A 16,527-nucleotide genomic window follows, 5' to 3' on the forward strand; every position below is an offset into this window, starting at 1 on the left:
GTATTTAATTCTACTGTTTGCAAATGTGCAGAAAGTCAAATACAGCTGCAGGATGTTCATGCACATAAGATTACCTACTTAACTCAAGGGTGCTGAACTAATAGACCCGGGGTTAAATGTGGTGTTTGTCATGCAAACAGAGTTAACTGTTAATACACACAAATTACTCTGAAGCGCAACACACATGGATGGATGCAGCCAGCAAGTGGTGGTGGCCTGGCACTGACTGCTGGTGGGGAAACATCCTGACTGCCTGGAGCAAAATAACTATGGTCCGGACTCATGCTGGTGTTAAGTCATGCTAATTCTGCTACAGCCCCAGCAGGATTTGTTAAAGTCTCCCTGCTGTAGTTGGGCTGGAAGTTTTGTCCTCTACAGTGTTTTTTAATCACCCACCAAGTGTGCCCAGTGTGACTCCTCCTCCCACTGACATGAAGGTGTTGACTAATATGTTCAGGACCTGTTTGCTTTTTAGTCAGCTTCAATATAAATCTCTCTCATATATGAGAGGAGAGTTGTACCCTGGGAAAGGCTCAAGGAAGCTGAGCAGTTCAAGTGTTTGTCCTGTGGGGCTTTTCATGGGGAAACTGAAGTGCATGATGGGATGAGATCATGTAGGGCTCTCATCTATGTGAGGATTTCAGAGCTGAGTCCTCAATTAAAGCCACAGCCTTGTTGTGGAGCTTTTAAATCACACGATCTTATGTTCTTGATTAAGTCCGGATTGCTTCAGATAATGAGGTCAAGCGTAATGACAGTCATTTGTTTCTGGCTTTGGCTTTTTATTTCCTTCTTTTTCTTTACTCCTCAGGCGTATTTTTGACCTGACAGAGCAGTTTGTCTGGTTTACTGCTGTCAGGCACCTCCTCTTGGTCTGATCCTTGCAGTGTTTGAGTCCTCTCTGCTCAAAAGACAGCACAAAAAAGTTGGTTTGCAAGGCAGGGAGAGAAAAATCAAGCAAACCGCTGAGCGCTTTGCACGCCTGTGCGTAAAAACTTCGAGCCTGGCGATGATCAGATAGCCAGAGAGGAGCCAGACGAGGAAGTCAGGAGGAGGGACCAGTGCAGCGGCGTGGTGTGTGTGTGTGTGTGTGTGTGTGTGTGAGTGGAGAAAAGAGTTTATGCTGGATTCTCCGGACGCCTCCAGCGCTGTGAAGTCGGAGGATCTCGCCAGTTCTGGGGTTTTGTACCAAAAGCAGTAATGCGCACAAAAGGACGCAAGACTCCAGAGCTGCCGCGTTTCTGCTCAGAAACGACTTTTTAAACACGCTGTCTTTTTAAGAAAGCCACACACCTATGCTGTCAATGTCAGCACAGGTAGTGAAGACGATCCCGGAAGAACTCGTAGTGCAGGTTACCAGGTTGTTTGCATAGCCTGTACTTTTATTCCAAAGCGAGCGAGCGCCGATGGACTTGTTTACCTCTTCCAACAAGTAGTTATTCTCTCTTAAAGTTGCTGATTTTAAAGTCAATGAACGAAAAGAAGATGAAGGAGCTGAGGAAGAGGAAGCTGTACGTGGTGGTGGACGTGCTGTGCGTTTTAGTTGGTAAGTTAAGTACAAAACTATACGTCAGCATAATCTGGTTTGTATCTAGGAATTGCACTTCAACGTTGTCAGCCAGAAATCATTTGATGTCTGTGGTGTTGTCAGCGGTTTCTTGCCAGTCGCCTGGTGTGTTTGTATGTTTTGCACACATGACAGCAACAGGAATTCAGTCTAATAATGGGAGCTCTGCTGTGTTTGTTTATTTTCTTGTTAAAATGCCGAAGAAAACGTGTTTTCAATCAGACGAAAGAGCCTCAGGACAACACAGAAGTGTATCCCAGCTTCTTTAAAAGACAAATGAAGCGGCTGGATTTCCATACCTGAGTCCAGCACTCACAGAGCAGCCTGTCGGCCGTTTGTTTATGCAGATCCCAACTGCCTTTTATATTGCTCAGGCTGAAGTGACAGTGAATAGCACCATGGCGAAACACCAGAGGAAATATCATTCTCATTCTCCTCACAGGGCTGCTGCATGCTCCAACCTACTCACCCAGAACCTTGCAGGACTTTACAGAGCCTCAGGAAGCTGAATGTTTGTTTATGGAAATTTGATATGTGTGTGTGTGTGTGTGTGTGTGTGTGTGTGTGTGCGCGCGCGCGCGCGCCCCTGCTTATTCCTCATTTTCTTCAGTATTTTGTCTGCCAGGAATCTTCTCAAGAATGTCCCCACTTCCCTCACACAGTGCAGTTCTCAAGATATTACTTCCACGTTGCCCCACAGACCATTGTTTTGCATTTAACTTCAGTTGGGAATCATTTTTCAAGGAACAATATGGCTGTTTTTTCGTTTCAATTGCAGTAGTAACTAGATCCCATCAATACTGTACAAGTTGTTGTCCCCCTCTGAGCCATGAACAAATAATGACACGTTGGAAAATGAGTCCTCAATGACGTATTGTGGTTATCGTTGTCATCATTTGTCTTTTGGCATTAATCTTTAATGAATTTAACTGAATATCAAAATAAATATGGAGGACCACAGGTGTCATGTAAATGGTTATAAAGCATTCCATTAACTGATATCTAATTAGACAATAAAACAGTCATAAAAGATTTTACAGATGAATTAGAATTAAATTAAAATCATTAATTGATATTTACATGGGTAATAAAAAAGGATTATTAGAATAATTTACAAATTAATATATTAATCCATCATTAAAAAGGTCAAATTAAAAAGTTTAAAAAAATAAAACAACATAAAACAATCAATGAATACAATAATTAAAAACAGATGAATCAATTCCTAAATAAATAATGCAGTTTCAAAATCCAAATGCTTTATAACCATTGTCATGGTCCTCCATAATGATAATGATAAGCTTCTAATAATAACAGATTATAACAGTGTGAGCTCGTCACCACCGCATGCAGAAGAAGCTGTTTTCAGATGCAGCCTCAGAGATCATGAAGCTCTGTGGTTGGACGCTGGTTTTCTGTATTAATGCCACAATCCCTTGACAGGCGTGCGTTTGCGTAATGGTCTGGTGTTGGGCGGCGTGTTCATCCCTTGTTGTGTCTGTACTGGTGATAGTGGTGAGGCAGGGATGATGGCTCGTGCATATGCGGATCTGCTCTGCTGTGCAGTTTCAGGCCCCCACCCCAGCCCCCTTGGCTTTTCAGAAAGCTTATACTAAAGGGTATTTTTTTATCTGTGGGAACATCCACAGACTGCTGAACTTGATAAGCCTCGCCATTTCGCTGTCACAAGTCTGGGATTAACGTCTGGGCTGGGTTGGTCGGTCAGGTCTGGGTGGCTGCATCCCACCCTTTTGCCTCTCCCTTCCCTTTTGCCACCCACGTCAGCCACCCAAATAATCGTCAAGTCAACCCCAAGCTTATGTGAGGTTGCCCCAGCCATGAAATAACTACATGGTAGAGCTTGTAATTATGCTGCCCATTAGCCTGTATGGAAACAGAGTTTTGAGTTGGGTTTTGTCTGCATTTTGGGAGTATTTACATTTCTTACTGTAAACCAAAAAATCCACATGTGAATCTCCAGACGCTGAATGTTATCCTCTCTGATTAACAACTGCTGTTATCTTCTGTGGCTTGTCTACTCACTGCTCTTCACCAGAAGCCCTTTCTTTATCTTCCCCACATTCACCTCTGACTCTAAATATTAATCTCCTGTTCCCCACTTTGGCAGCATACATGTATCTCTCTCCAACAATTCAAAGGCCAAATAAAAGGAGCAGATACAATCACAGAGCAATTTTCTCTGTCACTCACACCCTGCCCTGCCCAGGTCAAACAAAAAACTGTTTGTGTCTTATGAATGGATGTGACTCCCTCTATGTTCACACAATTCTAAAATACAACCACTGAACCTCTTAATGGAGAAATCTGATGCAAAATGGCTGCCTAGAGCCAAGGAGTGGTTTACTGATTCCTTAGACACAAAGTCAGTTGTATTATTTGTCTAGTTTATAGCTAAGAACCCTGTCTGCTGCATTATGAGAGACATTTAAGCTGTTTTAGCTTTTCAGATATCTGCCCTGAGTTTGTTATTCATTGTAAGCTCTTGGCCTCCCTCCTTCATCTCCATTCTTTCTTTCAGTGTATCCCTCCCTCCCTCTCTCCCCCTCTGTCTCTGAAAGTCTACACTCAGCACAAATAGATGGTGGGTGTTGGCTGAGAGCTCAGAGAGGAACGACCGGGGTTTAACCTCTCCCTGCCCACAGCTCGTACCCGTAGATGCAGCACTGTAGGTGTAGGTTGTTCAGGAGTCAGAAGAGCAGTGCCTCTCGCATTGCTGCACGATTCGGGTGCCGCTGTAGGCGACATGAATGGCAATGAGCTGTGAGTTATGAGTAATGCGCTAGATATCCCAAGTAGTGTGTGACTAAATGGCCTCGAGGCAACACATGCTTGCGCACACTTTAGTTTTTCCGTGTGTGCGCTCTTTATTGTGCTGTTAAGGACTTTGTGACAAACCAGTTCTGTTTAAGAGTCTATTTTGTCATTGATTACACACACACACACAAACAAATCCTATTGTATGCAGAGGAGCAGCTGAAGTTTAATTTTCCTCAGAATAAGGCAGTGGAGTGTCTGATTTTCCCACAGCTGTAAAACTATCAGAGAGTTGCCACATATTTCCTTTCATTATTTTCATCTCATTACTTGTAAATATCCCCACGTTCTGTTGTGTGACCTCGCTGGATGTCATGGTGAAGCCGCACTGCAGCGTCTCCGGGGAGCTGGGCCTCCCATGCGGTCGTGTTGGGAAGACTGATTGTCCTGAGTTCTCAGAGAGAGGCAGCGAAGATGCTTGATGGGAATCGTTTTCCTCAGGAGAGCTCTGTCATGGAAACTGAAGCCCTTTGAACAAACAGGCACGTCTCTCTGAGAAATATGAGCCTTGTTTATTTTTCTTCTTCTTCTTCTAATTTGTTGGTCTTCTTAATTGCACAAGGATTTCTGGTGAGCTTGTAAAGTCTTTTATCAGTCATACTCTAAAGTGGAGGAGGATCTTTTGTCGTGGTTGCCACGTTAATTATGAGACATTAAAGCCACATTCCCTGAAAGTCAACCCAGTACACAGATGTCTTCAAAAACCTCAATGGTGAGCTGGCAGAAAATGTGGGAATTTCAGGGAGATGTTAGGCACTTTTGTGAAATCAGGAATTTTTTTTTAAGACATTACTGAGGAGAAAGTTGACAGCTTCTACAACCTTATGTTGTTTTGGATTTTATGAGAAATGCTGTGCACCACAAAACAGTTCTCCCAGCACAAATCCTGTGTCTTTTAATTAAAGTGCTGGGGAAGTACCTGGCAACATGTTAAGTTAGAGAGAAAACATCAGCACAACAGCAAGTGAGGACGAGCCAGAAACACTGATTGTCAGGGACCAGAAGTTTGGAAAATGTGGTCCTAATTTCGAGAAATACTAACAAGATCTCTGGTGTTAGTCAGCAGCTTTGCATGCAGTAATTATACCAAAGACACACTATATATTTGGCAATGATGTTTAAAAATGTAGCACACGACACAGCAACACATTTAGTGAACTTTCAGTGAAGCTCAGTGCCGTTCTTGATAGTTTAACCTCTCCGGTCTAGGTTTAAACCTGTGTGGCTTACTTCTTTGATCCCCTCCAAACCCAGACTCTTTGATTGCCAGCCCAGATTTAGCTGCCCTCCCACCACTCGTAAGGCCTCGCCTGCCATCCTGTCTCCTTCTGCACTGCTTGGAGCTAAGCATGCGTAAATGATGTTCGGAGCAAAACAGCAGGATTAAAAATAAAGAATGGGCAGCAGCAGCAGCAGCAGGATTTGGTGTGACTGGCGAAGTTGGGCGTTCCTCATGTGAATTAGAATTCCAGAGGCCAACGCCGGCAGAGGTTGTAGGCTCAGCACATACCTTCCACATTAGTCAGTCCAGCTTGGGGTGAGACAGTCAGAAAGAGGGAGAGTTTAGTTGTTTTGTTACTGCAAGCCATCTTTTTTTTAAAGGTCTTTAACGTCACCTATGTTGATGCACTAAAGGGCTTTGGTGCTATGGCTTTCTTGCTGTCATTTCAACAAAGCATGTTTGAATTGGAGGGAGGAAACAAAAGAGTAGGAAAGAAAAAAAAACATTGGAAACATTGACTGCAGCTAAAAGAAAAAATGCCCGCCTCTGTCCTCGTCCACATTGGGAGGGGATGAGAGTTGGAGGCATAGTCACATGGAGTAAATGACTAAAGAGTGACACAGGGATGAAAAATAAAGGAGCAAGGAATGGTGTTAATGCGAGGGGAAACAAGAGCTATCAACAGAAGGAAAAGATGGATTGGAAAGGGGGAGAGAAATACAGAAAGAAGAAACTCACTGAGTGACCTTCGCGCTAGAAAGACGAGAAATGAGGGTGGAATAAATTGGATGGAGGAGCAAATGTTCCAGCTGTGACCATGAGGGAAAGTTTTAGACCAAACAGGGCAGCCCAGGGGCATGAGAACACCCCTCTCACAACACACACAGGCTTTACACGCCTTGAAAATATGCATAATGAAAACCCAGACTGTATGTTTTTCAATTTGGAGAATAATTGTCCATCCACATGGTTTTGCAGGTGCAGCAGGTTATGTGAGAAAGAAACCAGGGCAAGTAAGTGTGAGGTACCCTCAAACCATCGGAACCACTTCCAGATGATCGCGGCAGTTTGAGTCCAGGCGTCGACCTCTCTTTAGTAGGATAGGCAGATAGAAATGTGAGAGAAGACAAAGACAGGAGGAAAACTGGGGTAGAAACAACTAGACAGAGAGAGGCAGAGAGAAGACGTGACAAGCCTCGATTCTCAGCCCCAGAGTGCGATTGTGGTCCAAATGGTGCTGCGTAATTGCACATCTGCCAGCTAAATAAAGCACCATCCCATTGAGGCCTCTATATTTACAACAGAAGGAGAAGTGTGTGGGAGGACGCTGCAATCAAGAGAATGACAGACAGAAAGATGGAGCGGCAGAGAGGAGAATGAATGACTTTGAGTAAGAGAGAGAGAGAGAGAGAAAAAAACCAGAATGGAGGATGTGAATCAGCAGTGGTGGAAGGAATGGAGTGCAAATCTCTTCTTACACTGACATCTTTGTTTGTCTGTGGTTTCAGTTAATGCTATAATCTTCCATGATGCTCCTCTGACTGTTCTGTACTCTTCAGACCCTCTTGACATGCCATCCTTGTCAATTACTCAGCTCTCAGTTGCACTAAGGGGGAGACACCGAGGTGCCACTGCAGATGAATGCTAATTTGCAGCCAGGTAAAAGAGAAGCCTTAAACTTCCCAAAATGGAGCCAAAGCCTCTAAAATGGGCCTTCCTTAATCTGAGACAGGAAAGCTAGAGTCCTGCATCCTGTGACTTCAAACAGGGTCCCATTAGGGGCTCAGGCAGGAGATTTCTGACTGGCAGTTGGAGATTAGCTTCCTGGCTACATTCCAAACTGGCAGCGTTTCCCTTCACCTCCATCCGTAGAAGCAGGTGTCCAGAAAGAAGGTTCTCCTGTATCCTGAATAAGTGCCTCCACCCCTCCTCTACCTTCCCTCCATGTATATGTTCTTTTGGGGTTTTCTCAACAGAAAAATCCACCATAGATGTCCGAGTTTAGCTCAAGTCAGACACACTGCTTGGTCTTTAAGTGGAGGCAGCTCTGGAGCAGTGTCAGTTTGGGTTGTGGGGTTGTCTCGTGGTAACCTGGAGACCTATGTGGTCTGCCGATGGGTCTATTTTTGCCTGTGAGCTGTGTGTGTGTGTGTCTGACTTTCAAGAGAGTGGCTTGTTTGCGTCTTGCAGATATTATCTACGGAGGCACTGCTCATGAGACACACGTCAGGATGTACCATTTGTTCCGCCCATGACGGCAGTCCAGACTCTTTACATCACTTTATTTGAGCGCTTTTATTTCCCTCCAAACTTGTAATTTATGACTAACAAGTTAAAGTCGGCTGTCAGCTGAATTAGTGCTTCATTTATGAATACAGAAATGAAAATTTCATACTTTTTTTTACAAGCCAGGGGAGGGTTGTTTAAGGCCAGGTGCCCTGACTTCACTCAGTCCATGAATCCAAGTTTAGTTAAGAGGATTCAGTAAGTTTAAAAAAACCTTTAGCGTATGGCTAAACCGATACAAATGATACTCGAGAGTGTAATGTTGTTGATGTACATGCAAAAGCTTTTTGGCCTTTTGTGAGCTTGTAAGGTGGAAGAGGGTATTTAATTAGCTGCTGGCACTTCTCTTTGAAGCCTTTTCACTTAATTTTTCTCCCGCTCCGCTGTGATTAATGGCCCCACTCTGGCAAGTGTTAAAAGCTTCATAAAACAGTTTGAAGTTACTATACCATGAGACTCCAATATAGAAATAATAATGTCCTTCTGCCATTTTAAAGTGACATTTACCATGCTGTATTAAGTAAACAGACATTCCCCCTGACGTTGTCCAGGCCAATCTTACACAAACCTTTAAAGCTTGCTGTTATGTAGTTATAAAGTGTGTTAGTATCTGGTCAAACAAGTCTTTCCTTCGCTTTTGTTTGTAGCTCCAGTTTGTTTTTAATGTCGTGCTAAATGCAAACATTCCACACTGCGTACAAAGCTGTTACTGGCTGACGTAATATGCCGAGTGGAAACAGATTTCATGTGTCCATGTCCCCCACATGTCTCCCTCAGCAAGCCATGGATCCCGCCCCCCCCCCCCCCCCCCAACGCTAAAGAAGGACAATGTTTGTTTTCATGTCTGGTAATGCAAACACCCTGATAATATTATGTTTTCAAATAATGTTTTATAATTGACATGCTGTGTAAATTTCAATCGCATCCATGCTGGATATATAAGGAGTCTGGAAACGTTTGAAATAATATTTTGAAGATACTTAGCATCAGGGTGGCCAGTGAAAGAAACTGTGCTGAGAATACAGAATTTCCAAGCAATATTTTTTCTTTGATTAAATATGTTTAAAACCAAGCAAGTGCAGAGAGATATTCAGTCCTTTTTATATAATATTTCAGAAGCTTGGAGTAGTAGTCCCAGTAATAACTCCTGTAATGACTATTACTCTGTAAGGTATGGCTCTGTTTGATTTTTAAGCCCAACCCTTTGTCAGCGATGGTGAGATGCAAAGGTCGACCAGAGGCAGTTCTGCTCTGTTTCTTGCCAGCTGGAAGCAGGATGCAGGATGCAGATGCAGAAGCTGCCACCCAAAAGCCACATCAGTAAATCCATATCGGGGCGCCTGAGACAGGATGTTAGTTAAATACAAGAGGCCCTATATTATGCTGTTGTGACAAACAGGATTTTGGTGATGCTGAAGAGGAAAATATGTGGAAAAAGACTTAATACACCCTGTTCACCACGTTCTGCATGGCTGATGTGTAAACAGGGATCCAGTGGGCATCTGGTGTGTTGGTGGGAAGTTGCCATGCAGGGACAGGTGTCATCCAGCTGCTGCTGCTCACAAAGAGACGAGGGTGTAGACAAAGGGGGGGTGACAGGTGTTCGCTGCTGAAATGGCCTATAGGCATTAAAATTTGTTAAACATTTATAGTTACCACACGTGTTTGTTAAAGCAATAGCTCTACATTTTGGGAAGTACACTTATTTAGTTTCCGGCGCAGAGTTAGATGAGAGGATTGATACCACTAATCACTCTCGTGCCTAAACTCTATATATGACACAGGAAGGCAAAAGGCCTCTCTTTTGAAAAACCTTTCTCTCTATGCTCTCTCGCAGCACTTGTTCACTGATGTTTACAAGGCATTTTGCATGTTTTGTCACCCTTAAGTTTTGTTTTGTAATTTGCAGTGTGGAGAAGTTTTTCAGTTTGGTGGTGTTAACCCTGAAGAGGCTGATAGGACTGGTGTATTTATGCTTAAACATCTTGTGTTGAAACGTTGACGTTAGCTGCGATTCCTCCCTTTTTCAAATGTCATAAGAGGATTAGAGGTTGTTGTGTATGAACACTGTGTTGAAGTCAATTTCTGTTTGTCTCTTTTCCTTCCTTGTTTGTCTAAACCCATCTCCTCCAAGGTCAGGTTACCAGGAGTCCAAGGTGCGATGACGTGTTTGTGTTGAGAGGACAATAAACAATAGCGCTCTATAGGACAAAGCTCCTATTTAGCTGCTGCCCTTCGTTACTGAGCCAGTAAGACTCTTTGTCCATATAGTGTCTGTGTGGAACATGTGTGCAGTTGGCATGTCGCTGAACAATGCCCTCATCTCATGTCACCTTGGATACATGCGATGTCAGATAAGAGCAAGACTCATACTGCACATCATTGTATATTGTTGTTTATTAGGGGAATTTCTCTGCGTCATTAGTTAATTAGTAGTTTAATACAGACATTGAGGGCTTCAGTAGTTTTAGTCATGATGTTTTTTTTCTCAGAATGAAAGGTCTCTGCCTACGAGCTAAGGTTTTAGCGTCAAAGTATTTTCAAAATTCAAAGCATTTACATGTTACACATCCGTCTTCACATCTTTTTGAACAGCCCACAGCTCCAGCATTCAAGAAAAACATGAATTGTTTCTTTTGTCAATATTAATACATTTACAGTAGGATGTTGTTTCATATCCATCATGAGAGGGTTCAGGGTGGAGTTCAACTCGGCATGACAGAGTGTTCACCTCAGCTGAATCCTGATCCACCATCCAGGTGTATATTTTCCTTTCAGTCTCAGTCTTGAGCATGTGGACTCTTGGTCTCTCATCAGTCAGTCTCGCTGGAAGTCCTCCTGGAATTATGTTAGCTGCAGACATTTTTTGAAAGAATGGGAGGGGTGCCCCTGCTCATTTACACAGGAATGTAATACTATTGGTGAGAGCGCTTTTCAAGTGTGTGCAGCGTTTTTCTTCACGGCTGTTTTTCTTGCATTTAGTATGCGGCCGTATGGCATTTCCACAGTGGCCCCAAGACTGTCTGTCTGCCTATTATGGATAGTGGTAGTGGATATCAGGGGTGGAGAGTACATTCCTCAGTAGGGCTGCAACTCATGATTATTTTCATCTATGAATTAATTGTTTACACTATATATGAAATGTCAAAAATAACATCACATCACCATGTTTTAATGGCTTTATTTCTGTGACACTCAAAAAACACAAAGTTTTCCATTTACGATGACGTAAAATGGAGAAAGTTAACTTGTGAACTAAAATGATAAATTAGCCATTTCTATCAAGTAAGATCTTTTTCCCACGTACTGTATATACTAAACTCCACCCAAAATAACATACCTGTTCTATTTGTAAAGTGTCATGAGATGACTTTTTGTTGTGATTTGGCACTATATAAATAAAATTGAATTGAACTGAATTGAAAATTGAATTGAAAATCTTTTGAGTATGAAACACTCACCATGGTAGGCTTAAAAAGGGGTTATGGTCAGTTGCAAAGAATTGCAATGGTTAAAAACTGGGGGAAAAATTATAACATCCAACCGAACCTTTCCAACTACTTGCAGCAGAGTCCTCCCACCTCTCTGCTGCTCATCTATATCCTCAGTATGTTCGAAACCGTCAGTTTGCCAAAATCTGCCTTAAACGCTCCTTCAGTCTCTGCCAATTTAGAAGGAGTTTGACTTCAGAGAGAAAGAGCATCTGTGAAATGTGTTCATTAGCCTGTGTTTATCAATACAACTCTGTAAAGAACATACGTCTTAGAATTCAAAGTTTTACTCGTTATATGCACACTTGTACTTGCAGTGGAGTGAGTGTGTATGTGCGTAAAAGAGAGGAGGAGAGGCAGAGGGTGAGTGAGTAATTTTGGGAGGGATGTTTCCAAACATCTCAAGGACATCACTCGTGCACTCAGGAGCCTTGAGCAGCTATATTTGGTCTTATTTTTGCACACAGCCACATTCAAGAGTTGTGTGTGTTGTGTCTGCAGTAATTTGTGTACAGTGTTTATACACTCTTGTATCTATTGGGTATGTGTGTAATTTTTACATATGCCCACATGGCTGTGTATATAAATACTATTTTACACTGTTTATTTGTGTAATTCCTTGCTGTGCATTTCTACCCTGACATTTAACTACTGAGTGTTTTTTTCTCCTTGTGGGTTTTTTTCATCATCATTTTTAGACTTCGAGGTCCGGAGGGAGATAGAAAACAATTTAGCTATCCTTACAGAAACATTTTCCCTTCCCAGCTTTGGACATGATGTAATGTCTGAAAACCTGCAGAAAACGAGACAAATATGTTATTCCAAAACTTTTTTTTCAAATATTGGTGTATTGTTCCTTGTCTGTATGCCCAGTTATAATCTTGGCAGTGATCAAACATCCTCTCATTTCGCCAAAAGCACAATTTCTCTAAATATAGTAAATATTCTAACCTAATCTCATCAGACTGTTGTTCTTCTGGTTTGTTTTTTACAACAGCAGCACTGCCCTTCATCATTATGACCATCGTGTTCAAGCCGTATCAAAGAGGGGTTTACTGTGACGACGAGAGCATCATGTACCCCGTAAAACCAGACACCATCACCCATGGCATGCTGGCGGCTGTCACCATCTCCTGCACTGTCATCATTGTAAGTTTTAACCGGAGCAGCAATCTCTCCTCTCTTCTCACAGGGAGCTTTATTACGTATCACCTTAGTAAAGCCAAAATCGTGCAACATTTAAAGGACTTCACTCAATTAACAACATCCTGTGACCTTCAGGAATTTGGCAAAGTGCTGATGTTTAAGGAGGAAAAGTAATTCCCCTCTAATGATGTGAAAAATGTGGTAAAAATGGAACAAAGCCTCCCAATGAATCATTGTTCGCCCTCTTCCCTCAGATTTCCTCTGGAGAAGCTTATCTGGTCTACAGCAAGAGGATTTACTCTAATTCTGACTTCAACCAGTATGTTGCTGCACTCTACAAGGTAGTGGGCACCTTCTTGTTTGGAGCAGCTGTCAGCCAGTCGCTGACTGACCTTGCCAAGTTCACCATCGGCCGCCCAAGACCTAACTTCATGGCCGTATGTGCCCCCAAGGTCTGCACGGGATACATGCAGGTGATCAACTGTACTGGCAAGCTTCAGGACGTCACAGAGTCCAGGTAGGAGGAGATGATCTCAGTATTAGAGAGGAAAATAAAAAAATGAAATGGACACTTAAACACTAATTATCACATTTCTCTTCTCCAGATTGTCCTTCTACTCTGGTCACTCCTCTTTTGGAATGTACTGCATGCTCTTCCTAGCGGTAAGTACAGCTCATGAGCCTCAATCCATCACTAAAAGTCCTAAAACACAGTGTAAATATGCATCACTATGTACAGTAAATATGGAAATATGGAAATATCTTCATGTGATCTCCATGCAAATATTTCAGTGTGAAGCAGGGATAACTGTCCCCAGATGGACTCATCTGAGAACAGGCTTATGCATTTGGATCCGTACTCAAGGGCTAATTGTTGAGAAAGACAAAAAGGCTCTTAGAGGCAGTTTGTGCCTGTGGACATAAAAGGACAAGGCAAGAGTTCAGAGGAAGAATGTCTATAGTGAGAGGAATGATCTGGAGGCCTCTGCTGCCCTTTTCCCAGCAATGATGAAGGCAAAGCATGTGCTGTGTTCTGTCTTCCAGGCTTATCCAGTTCATTACCCTTGGCCTCATCTCTTTGTGTTTAAAAGCCCGGCACCAGTGCAGGACAGCAAGCTTCAAGAGGCCAAGCAAAGCAACATTGTTCAGTTCAAAGACAATTTGAAAGAAAAGACAGAACATCTCAAGCTAGTGACCATTCCTGTCAGTGGCTCAGTCCACGCTCTCGGTGGCGCACATACTGCAAACAAACAAGAGCTAAGCTGTCATATCCAGCCTGTGTCCTGCAGTGTTTAGTGTTCGGAGTGTGGCAGGGGGACTGTGGTGCAATGCCAATGTTTGCACCTTCAACAGCAGCCCAGCAGAAGCCCAGAGAAGTCTGTACTGTTGCCAGGTTCATATTTTTTTGGCATCTGCTGTTTTCCAGTAAAAAGGGGATTTCAGTCCATAGTGGACATAAATTAGATTCCTACTCAACACCTTTTTACAGTTAAATCCAATTTGAGGCATACCAGCCACAAACCCATTCTCCAAATAAATTGATCTTTTTGTTTTTGGTGTTTGGAGTGAGACACCATCTACCCTGAAACCTGATAGTAGGCGAGCTATCTATTTAAGCAAATATAGAGATGACTTTTGCAAAACAGAAATTTGACTGCTGCATTACTTCACTGCTCTGTCAACATGTGACATTACATTTATATAACATTATGTCAGTGGCAAATACAGCTGGTCCAGACACCAATTACATTCTCCAAACCTTTTTATGGTGTGATAACCTGTTAGGGGGCCAAACTTGCTTATGACATCCTTTTTTTCAGGACACACAAACACTATTTTAATAGCAAGTTGACAGTAACAAGAGAAAAGAATCCCTGCATGAACACACTGTGTCTCTCTTTTCCGTCTTTTCTCCTCGCACCCCCCCCCCCCCCCCCCCCCCCCCCCCCAATATCTACCACCCTCTTCCACTCTGTATCCCCCTCCAGCTTTACGTGCAAGCGAGACTGGTGGCTAAGTGGGCCAGACTTCTCCGGCCCACCATCCAGTTCTTCCTGGTGGCCTTTGCGGTGTATGTGGGTTACACCCGGGTCTCTGATTACAAGCACCACTGGAGCGACGTGCTGGTGGGGCTGCTGCAGGGAGCCCTTGTTGCTGTGCTCAATGTGAGTCTCCAAGACAACTTCTTTCAAGGGAAACATTACAAAATTTAACAATATATTTCCATGATATAAGTCATAACTTCAGATGTAATCTGGTATTGAGGTGCTGAGCTGCTCACACAGTGAATGGAAGCCAATTTTTGTCAATTTACAGAAAGTTGGAGGTTTTAAACTTATCAGCCTGTCATCAGCTCACAGCTAAAAAAAACAACACATATCTCTTGAAATTATGCTCACACAGAACACTTTTTTAGTCATTTGATTTTCTGTGAAGTAGCTCCAGCCTCCAACCTGATGACATCGTAACTTTGAGTCTTACTCCTGTGGTTTCTGGCTTTAGGAAAAGCAAACATGGGTGGAACTGTCCAGATCATAAGAATGATTTTTAATGGAAATTTCTCTGTTAGTGATACTCCCTTCAAAGCTGAACAGCAGCTAAAGAATCCATATTTCAGCTTAAAATCCATATAGACAGTAAGCATGATGGGAGTGAAGTGTGACTTGATACAAACCCACACACTTAACGCTGGCAGGTTCTCAGGCAATAAGTCCATTCTCCTCACTTCATCCAGCTGGGCTTCCTTATTGTTTGGCCACTTCCCCGCTTTGAGTGAACCATTGTCAGCACCGCCTTGTGGAGTGGTAGAGTGTGTGTTTGTGCATGTGTGTGTGTATGATTAATTGGGAAATGAGCCCATGCCTTTGGCCTTCACAGTGCTGTGCGCAATTAGAGACCCTCCTGGGCATAGTGTTTTATGGCCTACAGGGGTTGTGCCTGCTCTCTGTGTGTTCCTCTCAGATGTGTGTAAGTGTGAGTGTCATTTAACAGCTGTGCACAGACCTGTCCAGACATATGTAATCACAGTTTCCAGCCCAGCTCATGCCTCCCCTGTATCCCCTACATGCTCATACTCCAATCTCTGTGGGAAAAATACTCCCTAAGTGACCAAAGCTAACGTCCTCCCCTTTTTCCTCCTCTCCTCTGCAGGTGCACTTTGTGTCAGACTTCTTTAAGAAGCGTCCTCCACGTTGCACTAGGCCAGACACGGCTGATAGCGAAGAACCAGAGAGGAAACCCAGCCTGCAGATTGCAGACTCCGATCACAGCAACCATTACAACTATCACCACAATCCAGGCCCTGTGTGATTGGGGCTGACGCTAGGGAACAAAGGCTGCAGCCTGCAGACCCCAAACCTGTGTGATAGGGTCCAAATCTGGGCCTTCAACCTTGATTGTGCAGTCAACAGTGTTTAGTTCAAGGAAGAACCTGGGTCATCTGCGGTCCTGACTCTGTAGGCTTAAGTTTTAGAGTCTCTATATGAATTCTGTAACCAACCCTTTGTATATCTGTTTGAAAGGAGTTGAGCAAGGACTCTGGTCTGTAGCTTGCAGCCTCCAAGGCCCCGGCTCCCTCCCTCTGTGTCAACCACTCACACCCCACCTACTCCCCAACCACTGGACTGACTGAGGGGGCTGCATCCCATCGCCAGGTGCCTGAGTCCCCTCTCAAAGACACCATGATGACCTCCTTTTCTCCTGTAAGAGAGAGAGGAGCATATTGTTTTTAAGACATCATTGTTGATGTTTATGTTCTTAAAGCTGCATTAAGCGAAAGACAAAACCACAGCAACAAAGTGTGTGTTAGCAAAGACGTTACACACAGCAGAAACAGAGGAACCTGGACATCCCATTGAGATCCCATTTCCTGCCAACTGACAAATGTAAGTCTGATATCCACTCGCCTTTATGCCACCACCTCCTGAGAAAAATATGCTCTCTTTGGCTTAATACACGCTCCTTTTTCTATACTTGTCACT

At 43.3% G+C, this 16,527-nt stretch overlaps 1 protein-coding gene across 1 annotated transcript; it reads left to right on the top strand.

Moving 5' to 3' along the window:
• Window positions 1–1,372: 1,372 nt before the first annotated feature.
• plpp2b (phospholipid phosphatase 2b) lies at window positions 1,373–16,240 on the top strand. The gene is made up of 6 exons (XM_070908605.1): window positions 1,373–1,546; window positions 12,399–12,550; window positions 12,802–13,064; window positions 13,153–13,210; window positions 14,536–14,712; window positions 15,698–16,240. Exons 1-6 carry the CDS (start codon window positions 1,471–1,473, stop codon window positions 15,854–15,856), a joined length of 885 nt encoding a protein of 294 aa, XP_070764706.1. The 5' UTR covers window positions 1,373–1,470; the 3' UTR covers window positions 15,857–16,240.
• Window positions 16,241–16,527: the final 287 nt, after the last annotated feature.

The sequence above is a fragment of the Enoplosus armatus genome, chromosome 7, assembly GCF_043641665.1.
Source record: "Enoplosus armatus isolate fEnoArm2 chromosome 7, fEnoArm2.hap1, whole genome shotgun sequence".
NCBI lineage: Eukaryota > Metazoa > Chordata > Actinopteri > Centrarchiformes > Enoplosidae > Enoplosus > Enoplosus armatus.

Coding starts and splice junctions, on each gene's coding strand:
- plpp2b (XM_070908605.1), top strand. CDS start 1,471: ATGAACGAAAAGAAGATGAAGGAGCTGAGGAAGAGGAAGCTGTACGTG. Junction 1,547..12,398: donor CGTGCTGTGCGTTTTAGTTG/GTAAGTTAAGTA, acceptor TTTTTACAACAG/CAGCACTGCCCTTCATCATT. Junction 13,211..14,535: donor ACTGCATGCTCTTCCTAGCG/GTAAGTACAGCT, acceptor ATCCCCCTCCAG/CTTTACGTGCAAGCGAGACT.